The sequence below is a fragment of the Fringilla coelebs genome, assembly GCF_963513975.1.
Source record: "Fringilla coelebs genome assembly, chromosome: 12".
NCBI classification, from domain to species: Eukaryota; Metazoa; Chordata; class Aves; order Passeriformes; family Fringillidae; genus Fringilla; species Fringilla coelebs.
In genome coordinates this window covers 19180259-19200705 of record NC_140038.1, presented here as the reverse complement: position 1 = coordinate 19200705, position 20447 = coordinate 19180259, and the positions used below count along the sequence as shown (strand labels likewise).

Here is a 20447-nt window from a genome sequence, read left to right as displayed (position 1 = left end):
CCTACAATGTCATTTCTTGCACAGAGTGGGTGTATATAACAAAAATAATTGTGTTTATGTAGCAAAACATACCCTCACAAGCTGTATCAATTGAGCTCTTTCACAGCCATTGAAAATACAAATAAAAATATCATTAAAAAATACCCAAGCAATACAGAGAATAGTTCACACAGAAGAATCCAAATGATATGTATTCAAAAGAGAAGAGTTTTCCTATGCTGGAGCCAGCTATGACTGAAGCTGGAAATACCACCCAACAAGCAGTACTTTCAGATGTTTAATTATAAAAATGAGAAGAAAAGGGGAGGGAGAGAAGGAAGGGTGGATGGAGATATCAGCTTAAAGAGAATTAATTTCAGGCCTTTGGCTCAGCAAATGTGCAGTTACCTGCCAATTTAAAGGTCAGTGGCTAGTTCCAAAACGTGGTGTCAGAACAGGAGACTGCCTGGGTGGAAGAGCTTCAAGAAACCTGTGGACACATTTCTGACTGTCCATGCTGAGGACTTGAAGCCCTAAAAGACTTATTTTTGTGTTTCTTGCCAGCATTCCCGTGTTTTAAAGCTGCTTCCCTTATCACCAGTCCATTCAAGACTGATGGAACTGAAAGTATCCAGCAGTTGCTGGATGGGCTGGTCTATGGGCTCAGTCTGCTCATCTGCAGGATAACTCTTGGGTCAGAAAGCACACAGGATGTTGTTGTTATTTCCAGGGTCTTTCTTTCTTCAGAATGTAAAGCTTCCCTTTTCTGCTTCTTAATTTAATGAATCCCCTTACCTTGATTGGTTGGGCTGGGCAGGGAGCCCCACAAAGCAAGTGAGAGATGGCAAAGATCAAACAACTCCCTTGAGCTATTTAGGTTTTAAGGGATTCTTTCTGCACTGTGAAAACTTGACTTCTAAGCTGTGAAACTTAGGATTTTCCCTTTGCATATGATTAATTAAGTGTTCACAATTTGGAAAGCTTTCTGCAGGCTGAGGACAGCTCTGGAGTTAAAGGATGGGCAGTATAATACACAGAGAGCATATTGTCAGTGGGAAGCTGCTGATGAACACACTGGATGGTTTCTCCAGCCAGTGCTGGAGTCTCAGGGGCTCTCACACCTTGGAGAAATCTCTCAATTAACAACCCAAGGACTACTGGCAGATGCTTTGCCCCCACAAAGGTGACAGCCACTGTGTTCTGTCCTTCCAGTCCTGTCTCGTCCCTTTTGATCCACTGATCCACTTGTTTTAAGAGTGGCCATGGTGGTGGTTTTAAGATTATTTTCCATGTGGGCAGTTCTCAAAGGATTAGAGTGACCAAGGTGGTCACTGCAATGTGTTTCTAAATGACTTTGCAGCTTTTGGAATCCACTGTCAAATCTTTCCCAAAGCTGTTTCATTATGTACTGTTATTAAACGTACTCTTATTAAATGCACTTTCAGTTTGGAAATGATTGGAAGGCTTGGGGAGAGGGAAACGGGCTCTACTGTTTATGTAGACAACACTAAAATGCTTCCAAGGTATTTTTTCCCCATAAAGTAGCAAGAATGCACCAATTTTCATCTTGAAGCCAAGGAAAAAAGTGTTTTATTCTCTTAGAGATATTCCTTTGTAAGAAGCCATTTCCTGACCCAAATGTGATGGGGGCCTTAAGTCTCAAGGCCTGAACTGAGGGAAACATTTGCCTTGTGGATGGGAGCAATGGTGCCATTGAAGAGGAGGGTGCAAGGACCATTCCCAGTTCCTTCACTCACAGAGAATAGGGTGAAGATGAAAGGTAAAAACCAGCAAAGATTTTGGGAGTTACATTTGTGGATTCAGTGGGTTCTCTCCATGCTCTTCAGAGAGGGCCTCTCAAGTGGAAAGGTGTCAGTGAGCAAGTAAAGGCTTGAGGAAATGGCTTGTCTTGACCCCCAGTCTCAGATGAGGGGGGACCCAGCCTTCCCAAGCTTTGCTGGCTCACGCTGGTTTCCATTATCTGGGAAACTCCAGCGTAAATACAAGGCATGTGATTGCCAACTCCCCATTCTTTCCCTGCCTCTGTTAGAGTCCTACAGACTCCTCATGTAGCTCTGGGAATAAGTGTGGTTCAGCACTCATTATGTTCTCTTTATTCATCTGTGTGCTCACATAGTGCTAATAACAATGCAGCACAATAAAAGATAGCACCAGAGCCTTAAATTAAACACAGCCTTTCCAGTATCTCAGCAGGGTGGCAGGCAGGCGTTCATTTCCAGCTGCCTTTCAGCAACCCCATTAATAAATCATCCTGATTTTCCTGGAAGGAGAACTGCTAGGACATCCTTCTGTTCTGGGGGCAGAATCACGTTCAATATCCCAAAATTATTTGTTGGACATGGGCGTGAAGTTTAGGCTTGAGAATTGCAACTGCCAGGAACTCCACGATCTTCTTCCTCCCTCTTTTAACTCCCATTTATACATTTATACAGTTTTTTCCTGCTGTTCCTGTGCACCAGTGTAGGTGCTGTGCCAGCTAATGAGCAGCATTTCCCTGGTATGTGTTTAGGATGATCACCCTCTCCCAGCATGTCTGTCCCTAATGATCTACCCAGACAAGCTCTGCATCAGCACACGGTGGAACACTGGCAATCTTTGATCCCTGAAATACATCTGGATTGAGGCAGTGGCCAGGGTCTTCTGAAACAAGGGGAATGTTGGAATTCTGATCCAAATTGCATTGCTTACACGCAGCCAGGCTCAGATAAACAGCCCGACTTCTCTTAATATTTCCCTGCTTACCCTATTTTTCAAAATGTTTGTTGTTTTGATTGTTCCCTAAGATATCTCTCCAACTTTCCTCTGGCTTCATCATAGGAAGGCAAAGAAGGGAGAGACCCAATAGCCTTATTCAAATAAGTCTTACTAGTGACAGTCCTGCTACTCATTTGCCAAGAAATTGTTTATCTATGCAGAGTAAATCTTAAACTTGCTTTTAATAGTGCAATCTCTGCTAATAACTTGCATAATGACAAGACTTATTTCAGGAGAAATTAATGTTTTAAGAGTGAATTGCTGATCAATTTGAGGGTCTTACATGGACAGACTACAAGATTCATTTACATAGGTTAATGACAGTGTTGTCAGCCTCAAGATCTACAAGAGTGGAATGTTCACCATCATAACCTGTGAATGCTTTGTGAATAAGGAAGATTATGGCGATAGTTCCCATAGCTACAGGGAGAATATTGTGACTCTTCCCTTGTGTGGAAGCAGAACTGTAGGTTTTATTGGAAAAAAATCCAGGTATATATATAAAATTATGAAAACACCATTTATAATAAAGCTTTAGGTGAAACTGTTAGATTTTATCATTTATTTTTCAGTTGAATGTTGATTCTTAATATTGTGCAAGCATGTGGAAAATTTTATACTTGCATAGGCAGTCTTGTGGTAGAAATTGGCCAGATATGGAACTGACCTGCTTCCACTGAACTACTCTTTCATTTCAGGTATCTTGAGCCATTTGATTAATGAGGTCTTTTTTCAGGTATTTCAAAAGTTTAATTAAGAGTTGAATGTTTTCTCCCCATTCAGGTTTTCAGTCAGATGTCAATCTTAGTGTTGACCTCATTGTTTAGAGATGCTCTAGCCTTGCAAACAAACTAATGGGGGTCTCTGGTTGCTGTCATTAGAAAATTGGCTGTGATGGGATCATTGGCTCAGCTGCCAAAGAGGATCGCTGTGGGATCTGCAGTGGAGATGGGAAAACCTGCAAGGTGGTCAAAGGAGACTTCAACCACACCAAGGGCATGGGTGAGTAATACACTGGGGTTCTCCTACCTGCTGGAGGAGAGTTGGGGCAGCAGTAACAGCTCTTCCTCTTGGATAGCCCTGGGGTCACCAAGCAAGAACAGCTCTAGGAAGCTCCTAAGGAACACAAAGCAAATCCCAACTCACCTCAGGTGTGATATCCCATCTGCTTCTTACTCGTTCACCCAGATACCAGCCACTGCCTCTGCCTGAAATTCAGGCTGAAGTTGTGTTTCTCATTCTGAGTGCTACTGGTGGTGATGATTTTAAATAGGAGACAGAATCACAGAATCTTTCCCAGCAAGAGGGAAGTTGGATTTCAGCACCATCTTTGAGGTCTCAGAATGACGCATATTGCATGTTGTAGATGATTCATGTTATAATCAGAATATCTCAGCTAAAGGAAGGAGCAGTGCATTCCCCTCTGAATATTTTTACTGATTCCCTGCCAGCAAAAATATCCAGTATAGGATATAAGACTTTTCCCTTTCTTGTTAAACATTAAATGTATGTACAGCTTGGTGTTTGAATTAGTCTTTGTTCCAGGGTTTCTGTACTACACTTCTGAGAACCCTGTTATCACACATCCTTATTAGCCAAAGGGAAAGAAAGCCATGTCCAGAACTTGGAAGCTGCTTCAGGAGGAAACAATTGTCCAGGAAAAAAAGTATTTCCCATTCAGTGAGTACAGAACTGGCATTTCTGTATGGAGAAATACATTCAACGTGCTGCTCCAGGGCTGAGTTCCACAAAGCACATGAAAATCCCCTCTAAGTACACACTTCAGTCCAGTCTTGTGGCTAAAGCAGCACCAGTGCTTAGCAGCTCCCTTTAGTCCAGCTCTCAGCTCTGAAGTCTGAGGCTCTGATTTTGTTCACTGACCTCTTCCTCTGCACCCTCTTCCTCCACGCCTGTGGGGCCAGCTGGGATCTGTCACTTCCTGTGAGATGCAGATAGGATTTCCCACCTGCACCACATCTCTCTGGAGTACATCTGTGTGCTTGGCCAACCTGTTGAATGGTTTCCTGCATTAGTGCCTTTGACTCTTTTGTCCCAATTATTTTCCACCCACTTACATCAAGCCTTTTGCATTTGATGCAAGTGGTGGGAGAAATTCCTCATTTCCATTGAAAAAACCCCAGCTATTCTCCATTTCTGTAGCACCTTATACAGCTTTCATGGATTTCTTACATGCTGCTGAAGAGTAGCTGTCTTTTATCTTTTCCAATGAGTCTACAAAACATCTTGTGCAGATAAATACAAAATTTCTGAGTCACTGCCAGGAGGTTGCACCCGTTTCCAGCTACACAGACTGCTTGAGGTGGTGACTTTACAAGGCTGTAGGAACAGAGCAGCTTCAGCCTTAACTGGCTGCCAGGACTCTGCAGGAGGTTCTCACCCCCAGTGCCCTGGAACCTAATCAGAAAGAATTCCTGATGACTCGTAGGCAGTGTTCAAGCATTCAGATTCTCTGCTGATCATCTCAGACACACAAACCTGTCAAAGTGTTGCTTTGTCAATGCAATGTTTCCACCTTTAGCCATCTCACATAATCTAGAAGATAATTGTTTTTACCATTATAATCTTATAACCATTTATGAGATGTTTTGTTTTATTTTTAATTTAATTTGGAACGTTAAATGCATTTTATGTGTGCTTCCATCCATTTCTGCTCACATGCTGCTGTTTTGCAGAATCAGGTCCTCAGGTGAACCCACTGAATTTCATGCAGTAAGCAAAGCTCCAGGTCTGGGTATCACAAGTGAGCGTGGCATTACTCAAGGGAAAAAATGCTTTTTATTTTTAATTGACAGTTAAGCAAAAATGTGCAAAAATTTGATGGAAGCTGGGGCAAAGAAAGATCCACAATATCCTGGTGATAACAAGTTCAAGGTTTGGCTGTGTAAATGATTGCATATAATTCAGTGGCAAATCCTGACAACCTGGCTATATTCCAAGTCAAGGCCAAGACCCCAAGTCCACTGTGCTGATTTATTATTTCAAAAGAGAATAGACTTCAAACATCAAGACATTGATTATTTTGGAGTGGTATCTGTTTGGGGAATTGCAGCTGCAGCCTTGAGCCTTTGCTCTGCCCGTGGGACTCCTCTGGTTGCAGGATTGGTCCCTCTGTGTCCTGTGATTGCAAATGATGTTGTGGAGCCCTGTGAACTGAACTAAACCCCTGCCAACTCCTTTCTGTTTCTTAGTAACCAATAGTCATTGTAAGAAGGTTTCCACATGTGTGATGGCAAAGGCAAAGGCTGTTCCCAAGTGTTTCTCGTGTAAGATACTTGAATGCTGTTTGCAGTGTCAGTGGGTGTCGGTGAAATCCTTTGGTGTTGGTCCTTTATCTTCATTTTGTCGGATTAGATGGGGAAATTTGGTATCAAAAGCCATGGATAAACTTCAAGTCCTTTTACTGTTTCACTTGCCTTGTCAGAGATACAGTAGAGATCCTTTCCTTTTAGGGAACCTATCTGGGGAAAGGAAGCCAAATTTTCAAGCACCAAGCAAAAAGAGCCAGGTCTATTTCTTTTATTCCCCAACTTCAGTATCACAGAGATTCTGCCACCCTGGTGGGAAAGATGGTGGAATATTCAAAGTGCCCCATAGGAGACAGCAGTTCAGCTCTTACCACCTGTGGTCCAGGGTGATCCAACTGGAAATGGACCCCATTTTTCTGCTAGAGAGGAGGTAAAGCCTTAATTTATGATGCTAAACATCACATACACTTGTGTGCAGCTGGCTGTCTTCAGCAGGCCAGCTGAATGCACTGTTTAGACTGAGGTTTCCTTTCGACTGGCAGCATGCCTTGTACCTATTTCTACAAAATAATTTTTCAAAACCAAACACAGAGTTGTTCTGAAGTCCACCTCTGTCACTCTGCCGCTGTACAGGGCACCTAGAAATGAAGGACAGCTCTTGGACTCCTGTCTGTTGGGGAGCTGATTTATTGCTGACAACTTCTCCAAGGTTGTGCCTGTAATCTCACAGACCTGGGTCTGTCTCTCCTGTTTTTTAATCAGCCACATCAAGATTTTAATTTATGATTGTGATTCAAAAGAATTTATGGTTATAATTCAAAAGAATGACCACAGACGTTTGGATTTTTTTTAATGGCAGAATCTAATAATGTGAAATATGCCAGTTGTTGTAACTGTCATTTTGAGAAAGGAAAAGTACACCTTTGCTTGGAATTTTTCTTTTTAACATGGTAGAAAAGTAGAGGTTTTATGGCATATGCTGTTTGTCCAGCTCTTACTAAAAGAATTTTGAACAGTAGTGCTGTCATGCTGGCTGGGTGCATCTTTAGCCAACATGAAAATATCTTTTTTCATCAACAGGCTACACATGTAAATTACAAGAAATTAGAACTTTACCTGATCTTTAACTCAGAGATCTATTATGGGGATTTCATCAGAACATGCAAGTTAGAAATCCCAGTAACCAATTTCAAAACAATGGTAGGAGGCTTTGAAATTTATCCATGGCTCTTCAGAGAAATTATTTTCTTACAACTGAGCTATCCCATGGCTGGAAGTGGACAGGTGCCAACACAGCATTTATTCTCAAGCTAAAAGCAAAGGAGAATCATCACAGCTATTCAGAAAAAAGCATAATTTGCACTCCACTGCAGCAAGTAGCAATCAGCAGAAGCTGCGAGGTGGAAAGGAGATGGAGTCTGGGATGCTCAGCTGGTGCCTATCCCTGAAATACCATGGCAGCTTTGCTGGCCTTGGCTGGCAGGTAGGCAGGACAGCCTGATCTCCTTGGCTTCTGCCCAGAGATGTTTGTTCAAAGCACTTTTGGGAGGTTTGATAATGGGCTGGGCACTGTTGACCTTCTCACACCTGATTTTGGTGTGTACAGGGATAAGATAGGAAGGTGCAGTGCCCACGGGTTGGTACTTTCAGCCATGGGATCATTTGTCCTTCACCTCTGAGTCCGTCTTTCACTGCAGTGTGAACCAGAAGAGTTTTGCAGTAGATCAGTGGCATTCTGAAGTTCACACTAAACTTTCTGTTCTTTCTGGGAGTAATAACAATGGCTAACAATGGATTTTTCTGTGTGGGCTGCTTTCCTCTTGCAAATCTCTCCAGCATTTAAATGAAGATACAGTAGCCACTGTTCACATATTAATCTCCTTGATGACAAAGCCACCTCTTTGTTCTGGTGTCTCTCCTAATACGAGTTATACCATAAAATTTGTATCTAGGATTTGCTTCAATCACAGTCTTACATTCCTGAGACACTGATGTAATGCAGATTATCCAGAAAGATTGGTGTGTGCCAAAGTAACTGTTCCCAAGGTGGAGTATACTGCATACAGCACTATAAATTATCAAATAATGAAGTTCTCCTGTTGTATTTTCAAAGCCTCATCTTAACAGACTGATTTATGGGTGAAATTACTAAAAATACTGCCTGATAGTTGCCAAATCTCATCAGTCTTTAACCAGTTCCTCATTTAAAGATGAACTTTAAGCCCAACCTTGCAAACCCCGGCCTTGCAGACAATTATCCTTAGACCTAACAGAGCTTTGAGAGTCCTTGACTTGGGGCCCAACTCTGAGACTTTTTTTGGTCATTCTAGCTGACACTTGATAATCTTTCTGGCAATCTGCAGTTACAGTTTGCTTAATAAAATGTGCCTGGAAAACACTGGAGGTGTTTCCTGGTGCAGTCATCTCAAAGATCAGGAATCTGTGACCACAAACCTCCCACCAGCTCTGAGGACCAGAGTGGAGTGGTGGAGGTGATCCAAGTTTGTACCTGTGGCAAGTTTGCATGGGTGATATCCAGTCTATTTGCAGCAGAATTCAACCACTAACTCACCCAACATTGCTGGAGGTAATGAATGAGAGTGTCCAGGTGCTCCTGGTGGGACATGCCCAAGGGTTCTGCTTCACCTCTGAGAGGACAGGTCAGATCCAAACCCTGCAAAGCATTTGGCAGTTCTCCAACAGGAGAGTGAAGGTCAGCAGTCAGGTTTGTGGCACAGTGAGATAACACAGTGTGTTTCTTTTTATTCAGGAGCTGTGAGTGCAGCCCCCCAAAGCCATCAATCAGGATTAGAAATTACACAAGGAGAAAAAATCTGGTGTGAGACCAAACCAAACAGTCTCCATAACTAATACTCTATTAATAGCTCACACTTGACTATTTACTATTGTAAAATGTAACATAAAAATCACCTTTCCACATGGTGTTTCTCTCATGGCACAGTGATGAAATGAGTCTATTTAATGGCTTGAGCTGAGCCTCCAGCACAGCTCCAGAGTTTGCTCACCTCTAAAGCAGTGTGACACACTCCTGGCTGCTGCTGGGTCAAGGGACAGATCCAGAGTTCACTGAACTTAGTGACTGCCTTCCACTAAATTCAGAGTAACTTTGTCTCCAACCCATGCATGATTTAGCTCTGGGCGTTTGTATCTGGTTTTAAAACTAAATAAGTAAATAGTCCCCTTGTAGGTACATTAAATTACCTGAAACTTGGGCATGTTCCAAACTGGCTTCCTAACAGGGGTGTTCAGGGTGTATCAGGAGCTGTTTCCTTGTGACAGACTGTCACTGATCACACTTCTGCTGAGTGTTCATGTCTTGAGTAGCTGTTGGTTGGGTTTATATGCAGCTGCATGGGGCACAGTGAGGATGCTTGATATCTGACTGTATTGACTGTGATTTGATATCTCAGCTGATGAAAAACCAACTCCTGGCAATGTCTAGGATGAAGCCCAACATCTGTTTGCTCTGATTTCATAACAGATTTCCGTATTGCCTTTGTAAAATTGACCCTGGAAGTAATGATTTTTCCTGGTGAAACCCAGGCTGGAACAGCAGATGGGAGAGCCTCTGCTCTGGCTTCTGTGCACAGACAAGGTCTGAGCTCTGCTGCCCCTCTCTCTGGTTTTCCTGCAAGGGATGAGTGACCATTTCTGACATATCCTGAGTAAGGGAGAAGTAATTGAGGAGAAACAAGTACAAAGAGAACTGAGCTGAAGAGTCAGATGAAAGTGTCATTCAGATACAACAAATCAGGGAAAGAGGGAGCCTCTCTGGCCCAAGTCAGCTGCCCACCTTCTGCACCTGATGAAACCCAAGAGCTCAAGCCTTACTCATGAAATAATATTCAGGAAATGAATCCATCGTCTGAGACCCCAAATCTGTCTCACTCCATGTCACAATGGAAGGACAGTCACATAGTCCTGAGGTGCAAGAGGCTGTCACCATACCCCTTATAGTCCTCCCTGTATCAGCACAGCAAAAACAGGGCTGCACTTTTATCCCTAAAATAGCTCCCTGAACACTGCTAAGTGCTAAAGGAATCACTGCTCCCTGTGCCAGCACTTCTCCAACCCATTGCTCTAGACAGGCCTACAATTCCCATAAAGGCATCACTGACACAGAACAGCTTCACAGAGCCCTTTAAAGCAAGAAAAGTGGATGAGGGGACATGTAGGATAAGCTGCTTAACATCTAAAAGAAAGAGGACAGCAATAACCCCAAAAAGGTGCCAAGTGATACACTGCAAAGTAAACTGGGTGGCCAATTAGAAGGAATCAAGTCATGGTTGTGATGAGATTAGTGTCATCCACAGAGGCCTGATTCAAAGTCCATTGAAGCCAGTGGAAAAACTCTGCCTGGCTCTTTGAAATGGGCCCTGGTGTTCCTCTGCTTTATTATTTAAAGGCACCGCTTCCACCCCATGGAGCAAGTCTGTAACTCCACATGCCTCCATAGTGGGGGAAAAGAGGCTGCATTTCCTTGTAGCTCCTGCTTATTCCTACTGTATTCTGTGAATCAAAATTGGTCTTTGAAAAATTGTTTAGAGTTGGCCAGTGGTCAGTCCTGGAGAAACTTCCAGCTCTGTATTGCATTAAATCTAAGCTGTTGAATTCTCAACAGTCTAGTGCAAGGAGATCATTATCTCCTCCAGAGTTTTTGTACAGAGCTGAAATGTAAATGAAAATAAGTTTTTCCCCAAATTTGTCCCACTAATTTCCTCTGTTCAGTTTTAGCATCACCAAAAAGTTTTGTGAAAGTGACTCCTTTCTGACACCACAGCCTCGACAGGGAAGACAAAGCAAGAGCATCTTTTGGAAATATCATTTCACATGTCTGTTCTGTGCAGTGTTGCTCCTGACAGTCACACTTTGCAGTGCCCTCGTGCATCCCTGCCAGTACTGCAGGAAAACCAGGGTGATTCGAAGGGTGCAGGTCTAATTAGAGCTAATTAACAAGGTTGAAGTCGCAGCAGAGCAGCACACATGCATTTCTGCTGAAATGTTAGTCATGACCACGCCTGTGACAGCAGTTCTCAACTGCTGCCAGCACAGGGATCTGATTTGGAGTGTTTCTCACTCAATCCCCAGCCTGGAGTTGAGTTTTTCTCAGGGAGGTATGGGATGGCTGGTCCTGGCTCAGGCCCTGCCCTGCTTTCATTCACCCCTTTTTTGTTGCTGTAGGTTACATTGAAGCTGCTGTGATCCCTGCGGGTGCCCGGCGGATCAGAGTGGTTGAGGACAAACCTGCTCACAGCTTTCTGGGTAAAAATACAAAAGTCAAAATGTTTTGATTAAAATTCAGCTCTGTTTTCTTTTAAAAATTACCTTCTCTAAGCGACCTGTAAGGTTTGTTGCTGCCAGGGAGGGGTTGGTCATTTGAGTCTTGCTGCAAATCTCTGCTTTTGTGGCTTGGTTTCATGATGTTTGTGATGTGATAGTATGTGACACTTACAGGCCCTGTGCAACCTGGAAGGACCAGAGAGTCCTTCTATATACAGACAGAAGAGTTCCCGAGCAGAACTTGGCAGTGGCTTGCACAGGGCTGCCAGGAGCACACAGCACTTCAGGAGGGAGTGGGGAAGAGAACAGTGTGTTTAGAGAAGGGAATGGCAGAGGTACTGATAGGAAGGCGCCCAGCTCAGTCTGAAGCAGAGGCAGGACAGGGCAGCTGATATCCCTCAGTAACCTGCTGCCATTTCCTACAGCAGCACATTTTCATTGGGTGCTGTACCCAAGACCTGATCCTGCATTCTGAGATGGGCTTGGCTGCAGCCTCTAGTTCACTTGCCTCTGTTTTATCAGGCAAAAAAATTTGTTTAATCCTCTTGTCATTTCTACTTCTGCATTCCTTTAGAGGGGAACAGGCATCCTCTCCTTTTCCTATTGGGACAAAAAGGTTTAGACATGGCTGATGGGTGAGATTTGCATGTGAGGTTGTTGTAGGGCAGAGTCTGTCAATGAATTTGTTGTTCAGTTACTTATTGCATAAATTAAAGGTCAGAATGGCATTTGTAAAGTGCAACCAGTCAGTTACACTGAGGATCTGTTAGTCTGGTCTTCTGCCTCTTCTCTCCAATGTTTGAGGCATTTCCTTCTCTGCCATTACTGTACAATAGATAAAGGGTTTTATCCCCATCTACTTCTAGGGAGTCCAGGTCACAGTAATGCTAATGCCCCATTAGCCCTGAATTTACACAGGAAGCCTGTGGCAGAGCAGAGGCTTCAAAGAAAATTGCCCAAGATAAAAAAAACCCCCGACTTGGTCCCAGAGCTGCATGACCATGGAATTGCTTCCAGAGAGGAAGGAACTCTGAGAGGATTGCAGAGCTTCTCACTCTTGTTTGTGGAAGAGGAAACTGAGGTGTTACAACTTGCTCATGGCTATACAGGGAGTCAGAACAAAGCTCAGACCTTGGTCTCTGATTTCCACATCTTTTGCTTATAATTCTTCATCTCCAGCCAAAAGAAGATGTTAATATCCAGCACTGGAATATCAGATGCTGCTGAAAACATTTGCATAGTGGCTGTGTCAGGATTTCCGCTCTAGTGCTATTGATTTTCTGTCTTGAGATGTTGCTGCAGTTGGCAATATCACTGGGAAAGATGCTTTTGTTCTCTTTCACTCCAGATTCAGGGGAAAAAAGGAGGGCAGATTATGTCATTCAGTTGCCCTTTGATCAAAACCATTGGCATTTGTGCCACTTCTTGGTAGGAAGGAATATCACCACTGCTCCTATTTCCATAATGCTTTGGCCAGAGGATCCCGCCTACACGAGATGTTTGACATAGCAAAGCCTGGTGGAACAATGGGAGTCAGTGTTTCTTTGGGTTTTGCAAGTGCTCTGCGTTCTGGAAACCAGCCTTTTTGTTTGCCTTGGTGGGGTTTGCACAGGGTATTTGGGCTTTGGCAGATAGCAGAGCACTGAGAGTGTTACGTGGAGTTAGAGACTGCCCTTCCTTGGGACAACATGACCTTGACTAAAGCAGATGGTTCCCCACTGGGTGGTGAAGATTAGGATTGTGTATTTTTGAGAGCAGGAGCTGGCCCTGTTTGCATCACATAAAGATAGATAAAAATCTGGCTCTTTTAAAGCTTTTAGTGCTTTCAGCTCTTTGGTTCGTGGTCAAGAGCCAGGAGAACCTCTCTAAGCTTTCCAGGGTTTTCTCTTTCAAGGAACACTCAACACAAGGAAAATACACCCAATGTCTTGCTGAACTGAGATGAAGAATAGCAGCAGGGGGGTTCCACAGGGCAATAAAGATGACCAAGAAAAAAGTCCCAATCACTCTTAAATTCAGGTCTGAGTGTGAAAGGATTTTCTATTTCAATAGCACTGACAAAGCTGTGTCCAATCAGGTCCTATTTCTACTCAGAACCAGGTACAACATTTTGGAAAGAAGCCCAGCATAATTTGGAATCATTATTCCATGTGCTGGGAGCAGTGCCTGCAGAATTTCCCTCCACCTACAGGCAACCCACGCTGGCTGCCTTGGCTGGCTGTAACTCTTAAAAACCACCTTGAACAGGAAATGCCTGGGCAGTTTGTGTCCACAGGCTGGGAAGCAAGCTGGAGAGACCCAAGGTGGAAATAAAGATCTGACTAGATGCCAGGTTTAGAAGTTGATTGGTCAGTTCCTGCCTTCCAGCCAACAAGAAAAACAGAAGTTACAGGTTGTTGCTGGGGTTCCTATTCCTCCTCCTCTTCTACTGTACAAGTTTGAGTTTAGTTCTGTCACCTCTAGGGCTGGGCACACAGCCAGTGGTTGTGTGTGACAGAAGCCATTGGAGTTCCCTGTGTCTGAGACATGGAAGGTTTTGTAGCTGCAGCAGTGATCTTGCCTATGGGGTAATGGAGGCAAACAGCAGTGAAAACACTTTGCCCTAAGTGCTCTGCTGAGTCCCCAGTGCAATTCCTGCAGTCTTCAGGGAGCACCTTTGGGAACAGGTCTGTTTCCAAACTCTCCATCTCCTCAGCCACTAAGGGAGCAGTGCCTGCAGCAATCAAAATCAAACCCTGCCCAGAAAAGAGGTTCACAAAGATGAAACATTGGTTTTATCAGCAAATTATCTCACCATCTTTGATGGTGAGCTGGAACCAAAGCATGACTTAAGTCACTCAACCTCTTAGACAGTTTGGAGCACATGCTGGGCTATCTTTCCTAGTCAGCCAAGCTGCTTGGAGATAAAACTATCTCACCCACAGCTTTGATCTGCCTGGAAGCCACTAGGTCTTGGCAGAGGAAAGCGATCCTGCTTCAGAATTGTGTCTGCAGCTTGCAGAAGGTACTTTGTAAACTGAGGAACAAAGCAGAAAGAGAAGTGAGCCACAGGGAGAGACAGATTGCTGCGGCATGCAAGTGCCAGGACACCATCTTACCCCTGGGCTGTGTGCCAGAGGAAACCTTCCTCAGAAAAAATACTCTCCCACTTCAGTTCTCCTTCACCCTGATTTTGGAGCCTCTGATGGGACTTCGAGAACTGTCAGGAAGGTTGTGTGCAGCAGGACAGATATCCACCTTTTTCCAGGATTCCCAGTGTAGATGCAGAGAACATTGTGACCTCCACTTGCTCCAGATTCCCCCAGAGTTCAGACATCACAAATTATTTATCTATATCTATATATGTCCTAAGCACACCCACGAGGGTTTGCTGGCTATGGAGGCTTGATCCAAAGGGATGACAATAGGAGATTTCATATTGACTTCCAAAGGCTTTAAACAATTCTCTTACCTTCTCGCAACACACTCAGTTAAGTGAAAGCAAAGTTCTTTACTGGAAGAGAATAAAATAGGCATGAGATGCTAGAGGTTAAAAAAACCTCTTGTTAAAGGCTTAGCCAAAAGACACAGTTAACCTTGAACTAAGGAAGCCCAGTAGCACGTGGGATATTCTGTCTGTCTGCTGTCAGGGCAGATTTGATCACAGTGAATGGATCTCCACAAAGGGGCCTGGCACTTTCTGCTGCAGCAGGGTCTGCCAATTTTCTCTTCCCTCAGTGCATCACACCAACATCTGGATAACTCTGCTTCCGTTCTAACACAGAAAACACATCAATCCTTAAATCAGCTTCCACTGATGAGTCAACAGTAATGTGATGCCCTTATGGCTGGAGCTGTCTTTGAGTGTTTGAAGGCCATCAGTGATCCTGATGCAATAGTTAGGCTGGAAGAAAGGACATACAGTTCCAAGTATCTTTTCTTCTCAATATTCATCTTCCTTCTGAAGTTGAGCTTTCCACGTTGACCTTAGTGAAGCGCAGAGGCACAGGATGGGTGTGACCCTGCAGCACCTGACCTTATGCATTTGTGTCCAGCACTTGGACTCTGAAAAGAGGGTGGCCAAGTTCACATTTTGCCCACTGACCAGCCCCTGCTTTGTGACTTGACTTCTTTTACAGCTGTGACAGCTGAATGTTAATTTTTTCAATGTTTGGTTATGGACACACACAAACACAGCATCAGTTGTATTTTGCATTTGCAAATCTTCTGTGTATCAACAAAGATTTGATTGCTGTTTTTCTCAAGGAGAGTTTAGGAAAATGTGGTCTCAAAATCTGGAAACTGAAAGAAAATTCTGCTTGGAAACTAAATTGCAGATTTGTCTTGTTGCATTTAAAAGGAGAGTGTAGAGATAAATGATCTATGAATTTTATGTTAATTCTTCAGAATACCTTCATCAACTGAAGTACAGAATACATCCAACTTAGTAACATCCCAATGGGCCTTCTAAAAGTGGGGGAGGTTTTATTCTTTTAAACTCACATCCATTACAAGATTTCTGCATCTTGTGCTTGAGGTGCCTGGAGACAAAGGCTCAGTAGTCTGCATTGTAATTACAAATTTGCTTGCATTTCATTCCGTGGTGTTTGATTCATTCCAGCTTTAAAAGATTCCAGTAAGAGATCCATTAACAGCGACTGGAAAATTGAGCTTCCTGGTGAGTTTCAGATCGCAGGCACCACTGTCCGGTACGTGCGAAGGGGGCTGTGGGAGAAAATCTCTGCCAAAGGACCAACTAAAATACCACTGCACTTGATGGTAACTTTATATCCTTTGTTTGTGTTTCTTAAGTGATGCAACAGAAAGGGTTTATATCCTAGCTGAAAGTTAAATTTTGATTGTTTGCTTCCTCACCACAGTGTTCTTTTGCAGCATTGCAGGGGCTGGAGAAGCCCAGATCCCCACTCAAAAAGTGATGCTCCATCCTGGGAGAACAGGCAGTGTTCATTCAGCTCATGTCCAGTGCTGGAAATCCCTGTAATGTGTCACAGACAGGTCCATCCTAGAGGATGTAGGTTCCCAAGGACCTGAATTATTTCTTGGACGTACCTGATCACACACATAAAAGCATATTTGCTAAAATGTTTTTTCATCTTATGCCAGAATGTATTCTGTGTTTAAGTACTCTGTTCTCTTACAGAAGAGGTGCAGATCTAGCATGCACAGATGATATATGTGAATTTGAATCTAACTAATGACTTAATTACACACAGAAATGTTCTTTGTTTTCTCTGTATTGTTTTTTCAATTGTATGAAGCTTAAGGTGTTTTTTGACATTTTTTCTTAATGTTCAGCATAACCCTTCTGTTAACCCAGCTTGGTATTTTATGAACAGCCATGTGGCTGAACATCAATAAAAAGTCCACAGGGCTGAGAGGAGCAGGACTGTGGTCCCAGAGCTGTTATTGGTGGGTGACAGGGTGACCCATGGGCCAGTCCCTTAATGCTGGTGTAATCTTAACATTTGTATTTTTGAGACGGCTGTAATAATTCCTGTCTCATATATCTGTTCCTGTTTAAAATTCTGCAGAAAGCTTTACAGGTTCTGTAGCAAGTTTTGCATAGAAAGTATATTTGTTTTTTCATTGTTTCCTGTAACTTTTTTATTCTATTCCATTTTTTTTCTGTGCTGTTTCTTCTCCTTGTGACTTTTTGCCATGTTTGTTCTCTGAAGGCTATCTATAAGCACTGCTAAAAATCAGCATTCTCTCCCTTCCCTCACCTGATATTTTTGGCTTGCTGGTGTTCATTGTGCAACACTTCCTGACCCAGTTTGAAAAGCTCCAAAGATGCCTGAACTTTTCCCACACACAAAAGGCTGACAGTAATATCCACTTTGTCAGTACCTTCTTGGTGTCAAAATCAGCTGCAGAGGAACATGAGGGGTTTTGTCTTTGCTTTCTCAGACAGATGAGTGAGTTTACAGGCTCACAGACCAGTGTAATGCTGGATTCAAAGAGGTTACAGCTGGAATAGTCAGAGGTGCAGGGTGCACCAGCACCTTCCTGGCTCACCCGTGTAGTCCAGGGTGTGCCCACTCAAAGGAGGTGTTTGACACCTTCTTCACCATCAGAAACATCAGCTTCTTCTGGACTTTGGCCTTAACACAAGCCTTCCCTCCTGAAACCAGACTCTGATAAAGTATCTTGTACTACCAAGGTCTTCCCAAGCTCATGTGAGAAACAGGAGTTGCACAGGTACCGTTTGGGAAGATGCTGTGCAGGGTTCCTTTGGCAGTTTTTGGAACCTTCTGGGGCATTATTTGGTTGAGGTCCACTGCAGTAAAATCTGGATTTTGGCATTTTGTGAACCTCAGCATCAGCAGAGCTTTGGTTTTAAAGAAATGCTCAGCTCCCCTTCGTTAAGGAGTAAGTAGCTAACATAGGAGTGATTTTGAGCTTCTCCATGAGTGTCCTGTCCAGATACAGACAGGCCCTTTCAGCAGACATAAGCAGAAGAAATGTTCCTTCTTCACCTTTCTTCACAGAAATGATTAAAAATGAGGAATGTAAAAATTACCAGACCATTAAAAAACGTGGTTTTAAATCACTGCCAGTAGTAAACAAAGCACACATGAAGTCTTTGCTTCAAATCAGATACAAATCTTTTCCTTGATACAGGGTGGTGGGTTTCATTCTTTCAACACAAGAAAGGCAGGATGGTTACCAGTTCCCTCTAAATAGAAAACTGTTGTTCAAACAGTGGTGGAATACACTGGACTGACAAAGAGCCAGAAGCTTCAGTCAATCCATTGTGACCTGCATTTGAAACCAATTATACACACATACACACACCCCCCAATTATATATGGCTACGAAATTGCATGAAATTGGTTTCATATGGGCCTTTAGATTCACTGGTCTCGCACCCATATTGAGATAATAAGGATTTCTTTTTAGGAGCTGCTTTTTAATACTTGAGGCATTTCTCCAAGTGCATTGCTGTGAGTGTATTTCTTGGAGAAACTGGTGTTTGTGTAAGTAGGCCTGTGCTAGTCCTCCTTGTGCAACAGAGGACAACCAAACACTCCCAGAGCAGAAGGGGGTTTTAGACAAGGCTGACTGATCAGTTCTCTAGAACAGGAGTTCATATCTCCTGCACTTCTAGAAAGCCAGAGCAGGGCTCAAGCTCTCTGCCACTGCCTGCCTGGTGTTTTAATTGTGCTTAAAAAAAACAACAGTGTTCTTTGAAATTGTAATGATGGCCGGCTGGTTGCAACCCTGATATTCAGTCCTGGAAGTGAGGCTCCCTCTGTAGCTGAAGCAAAATCATGTCCTTGTTCTCCATGTCCTCTGGGAGAGGTTCATCTGCCCAGGGTTCTGCCCTGTGCAGAGCAGCTCATGGGTGCTGAGTTTGTGGAGCCCCCTCAGTGTTCACAGCACAGGCTGCCAGGACCCCTTCTTTCAGCTCAATTGTGTGGTTAAACAAGCTCCTGATAGCTTTAGTGAGATTATTGGTTAAGTAGGAATGATTGTGCAAATCTGAAGGGAAAATAATTATTGTTGGGGGATAATAGCATTTGCAAATTTGTCATTTTTCAAACAGGCAGCTGCTTGCTCAACTTATGAGAGCCTTTATTTGATAAGGCATTGCTCCTTTTTCAGTAGGTGACAAAAGCCAGCACAATTCACCTGTTTAATGCTGCTCAAATCATGGGATAAGGAGTATAAATAAGTTTAAAGCCACAGCATGAACATTACAGTGGTACTTCTATGGCATTTGTTAATACTGTGGTAATTCAGATTCCATGGACCCTGTTCTCCCTGGGATATCTTCCAATCAGTTCTGATTCAAGCCAGGGAAAGTGAGAGCCAAATGAAGTCCAACATGTAAATCAAAACAGGACCAATACTCTCATCTGCCTATAGTGAAAACATAAACATTTTTCTCTGTTGCTTTGTTAACAGTCAGGGAATTTTGGAGTAATAGCACTGGAGACATCACAAGTGGTTCCATAGGAAGTAGCCTGCTGTTGGAAGCAGGTTTCACCTTCCTCTAGCAATATGCAGGGATAAAAATATATGTTACCAGAAGCTGTATGATATGGCTTTTGCTTGTCATCCACAGTTTTCTGAGGCATGAAACCCTGCTGCTACAGCTTGGCAGCAGGAGTAGTCATGCTTGCCTTGAGTGCCACATTCACCAGGAGACAAAGGACTTTTTGTGCAGCAGGTTTTTTTACTCTGAGAAGCATCACCTTATTCTTTCAGATGTTTAACTCTAGATACTCTTTAAAATGGTTGGTATATGAAAACTACTGATTTAATGCTTCCTGTTGTCTTTCTCTTTGAATAGCCAGTGTCCTGCTGATCACATACGAGGCTGGAAGCTATGCCTTGAATTCCAGGTTTAGACATCCCTGTGCTGCTTTAAATATTCACAAATCATAAGCAGTTCTTGCTCCTGCAGTTGCCCTGTTTTACCAGTGCCGTTGTAATCTAAGTTTTCTAGATAAAGATTTGGTTAAAAGATAAATACCTTTCACAAGGTATTTATATTTTAGGGATTTTTTCCTGAGCCAGCATTTCCAGCAGTGCTATCTCTGCCTGTTGGCTCTCCCAGCACAGTGTGTTGCAACAGCCTCTCTTTTCCTGCTGAACCAGGTGCTGTTATTCCACGACCAGAATTATGGAATTCATTATGAATACACCATCCCTGTAAACTATACTGCTGAAAACAGAAGCGAGCCAGAAAAGCAGCAGGATTCCTTGTACATCTGGACACACAGTGGATGGGAAGGATGCAGTGTGCAGTGTGGAGGAGGTAGGGACACCAGGAGCCTTGGTGGGAATCCCTGAGTGGTGTTTGCAGCCTCCAGCCACAGGAGAGGTAGAAATTGGCCATGGAAATGGACTTTGCCATAATGAATTCAATGAGAGCTCGTTCTCACCGGCTTTCCCTGCTCTGATCCCCGTCCCCACAGTTAATTTCCAGCCAGCCTTTTGGCAGGGACACTGCTCTGTCACCGCAGGCTGGAGCTGCACCTGGATTCTTTGTGCAGCCCCACGCCTGCAGCCCCCACCACATTCCTGGAGCAGCATCTCACAGGTGTCCAGGCACGCTCAGGGAAAAGCCCTTCCCTCCCCAGGGATGGAGCAGTGCTGCTGGGACAGCTCCTGGAGATC

The 20447-nt window shown here is 43.5% G+C and overlaps 1 protein-coding gene across 1 annotated transcript in view; it reads left to right on the top strand.

The window, feature by feature from the left end:
• The window catches only part of ADAMTS17 (ADAM metallopeptidase with thrombospondin type 1 motif 17), a gene marked incomplete at its 5' end in the record, with an annotated part of 154974 nt that overhangs the window by 98225 nt on the left and 36302 nt on the right, over nt 1-20447 (top strand). The window contains 5 exons of the mRNA XM_084213817.1: nt 3636-3756; nt 5964-6038; nt 11223-11303; nt 15922-16079; nt 19926-20085. Coding sequence (XP_084069943.1) covers nt 3636-3756; nt 5964-6038; nt 11223-11303; nt 15922-16079; nt 19926-20085 — 595 coding nt within the window. The remainder of the gene's footprint in view (nt 1-3635; nt 3757-5963; nt 6039-11222; nt 11304-15921; nt 16080-19925; nt 20086-20447) is intronic.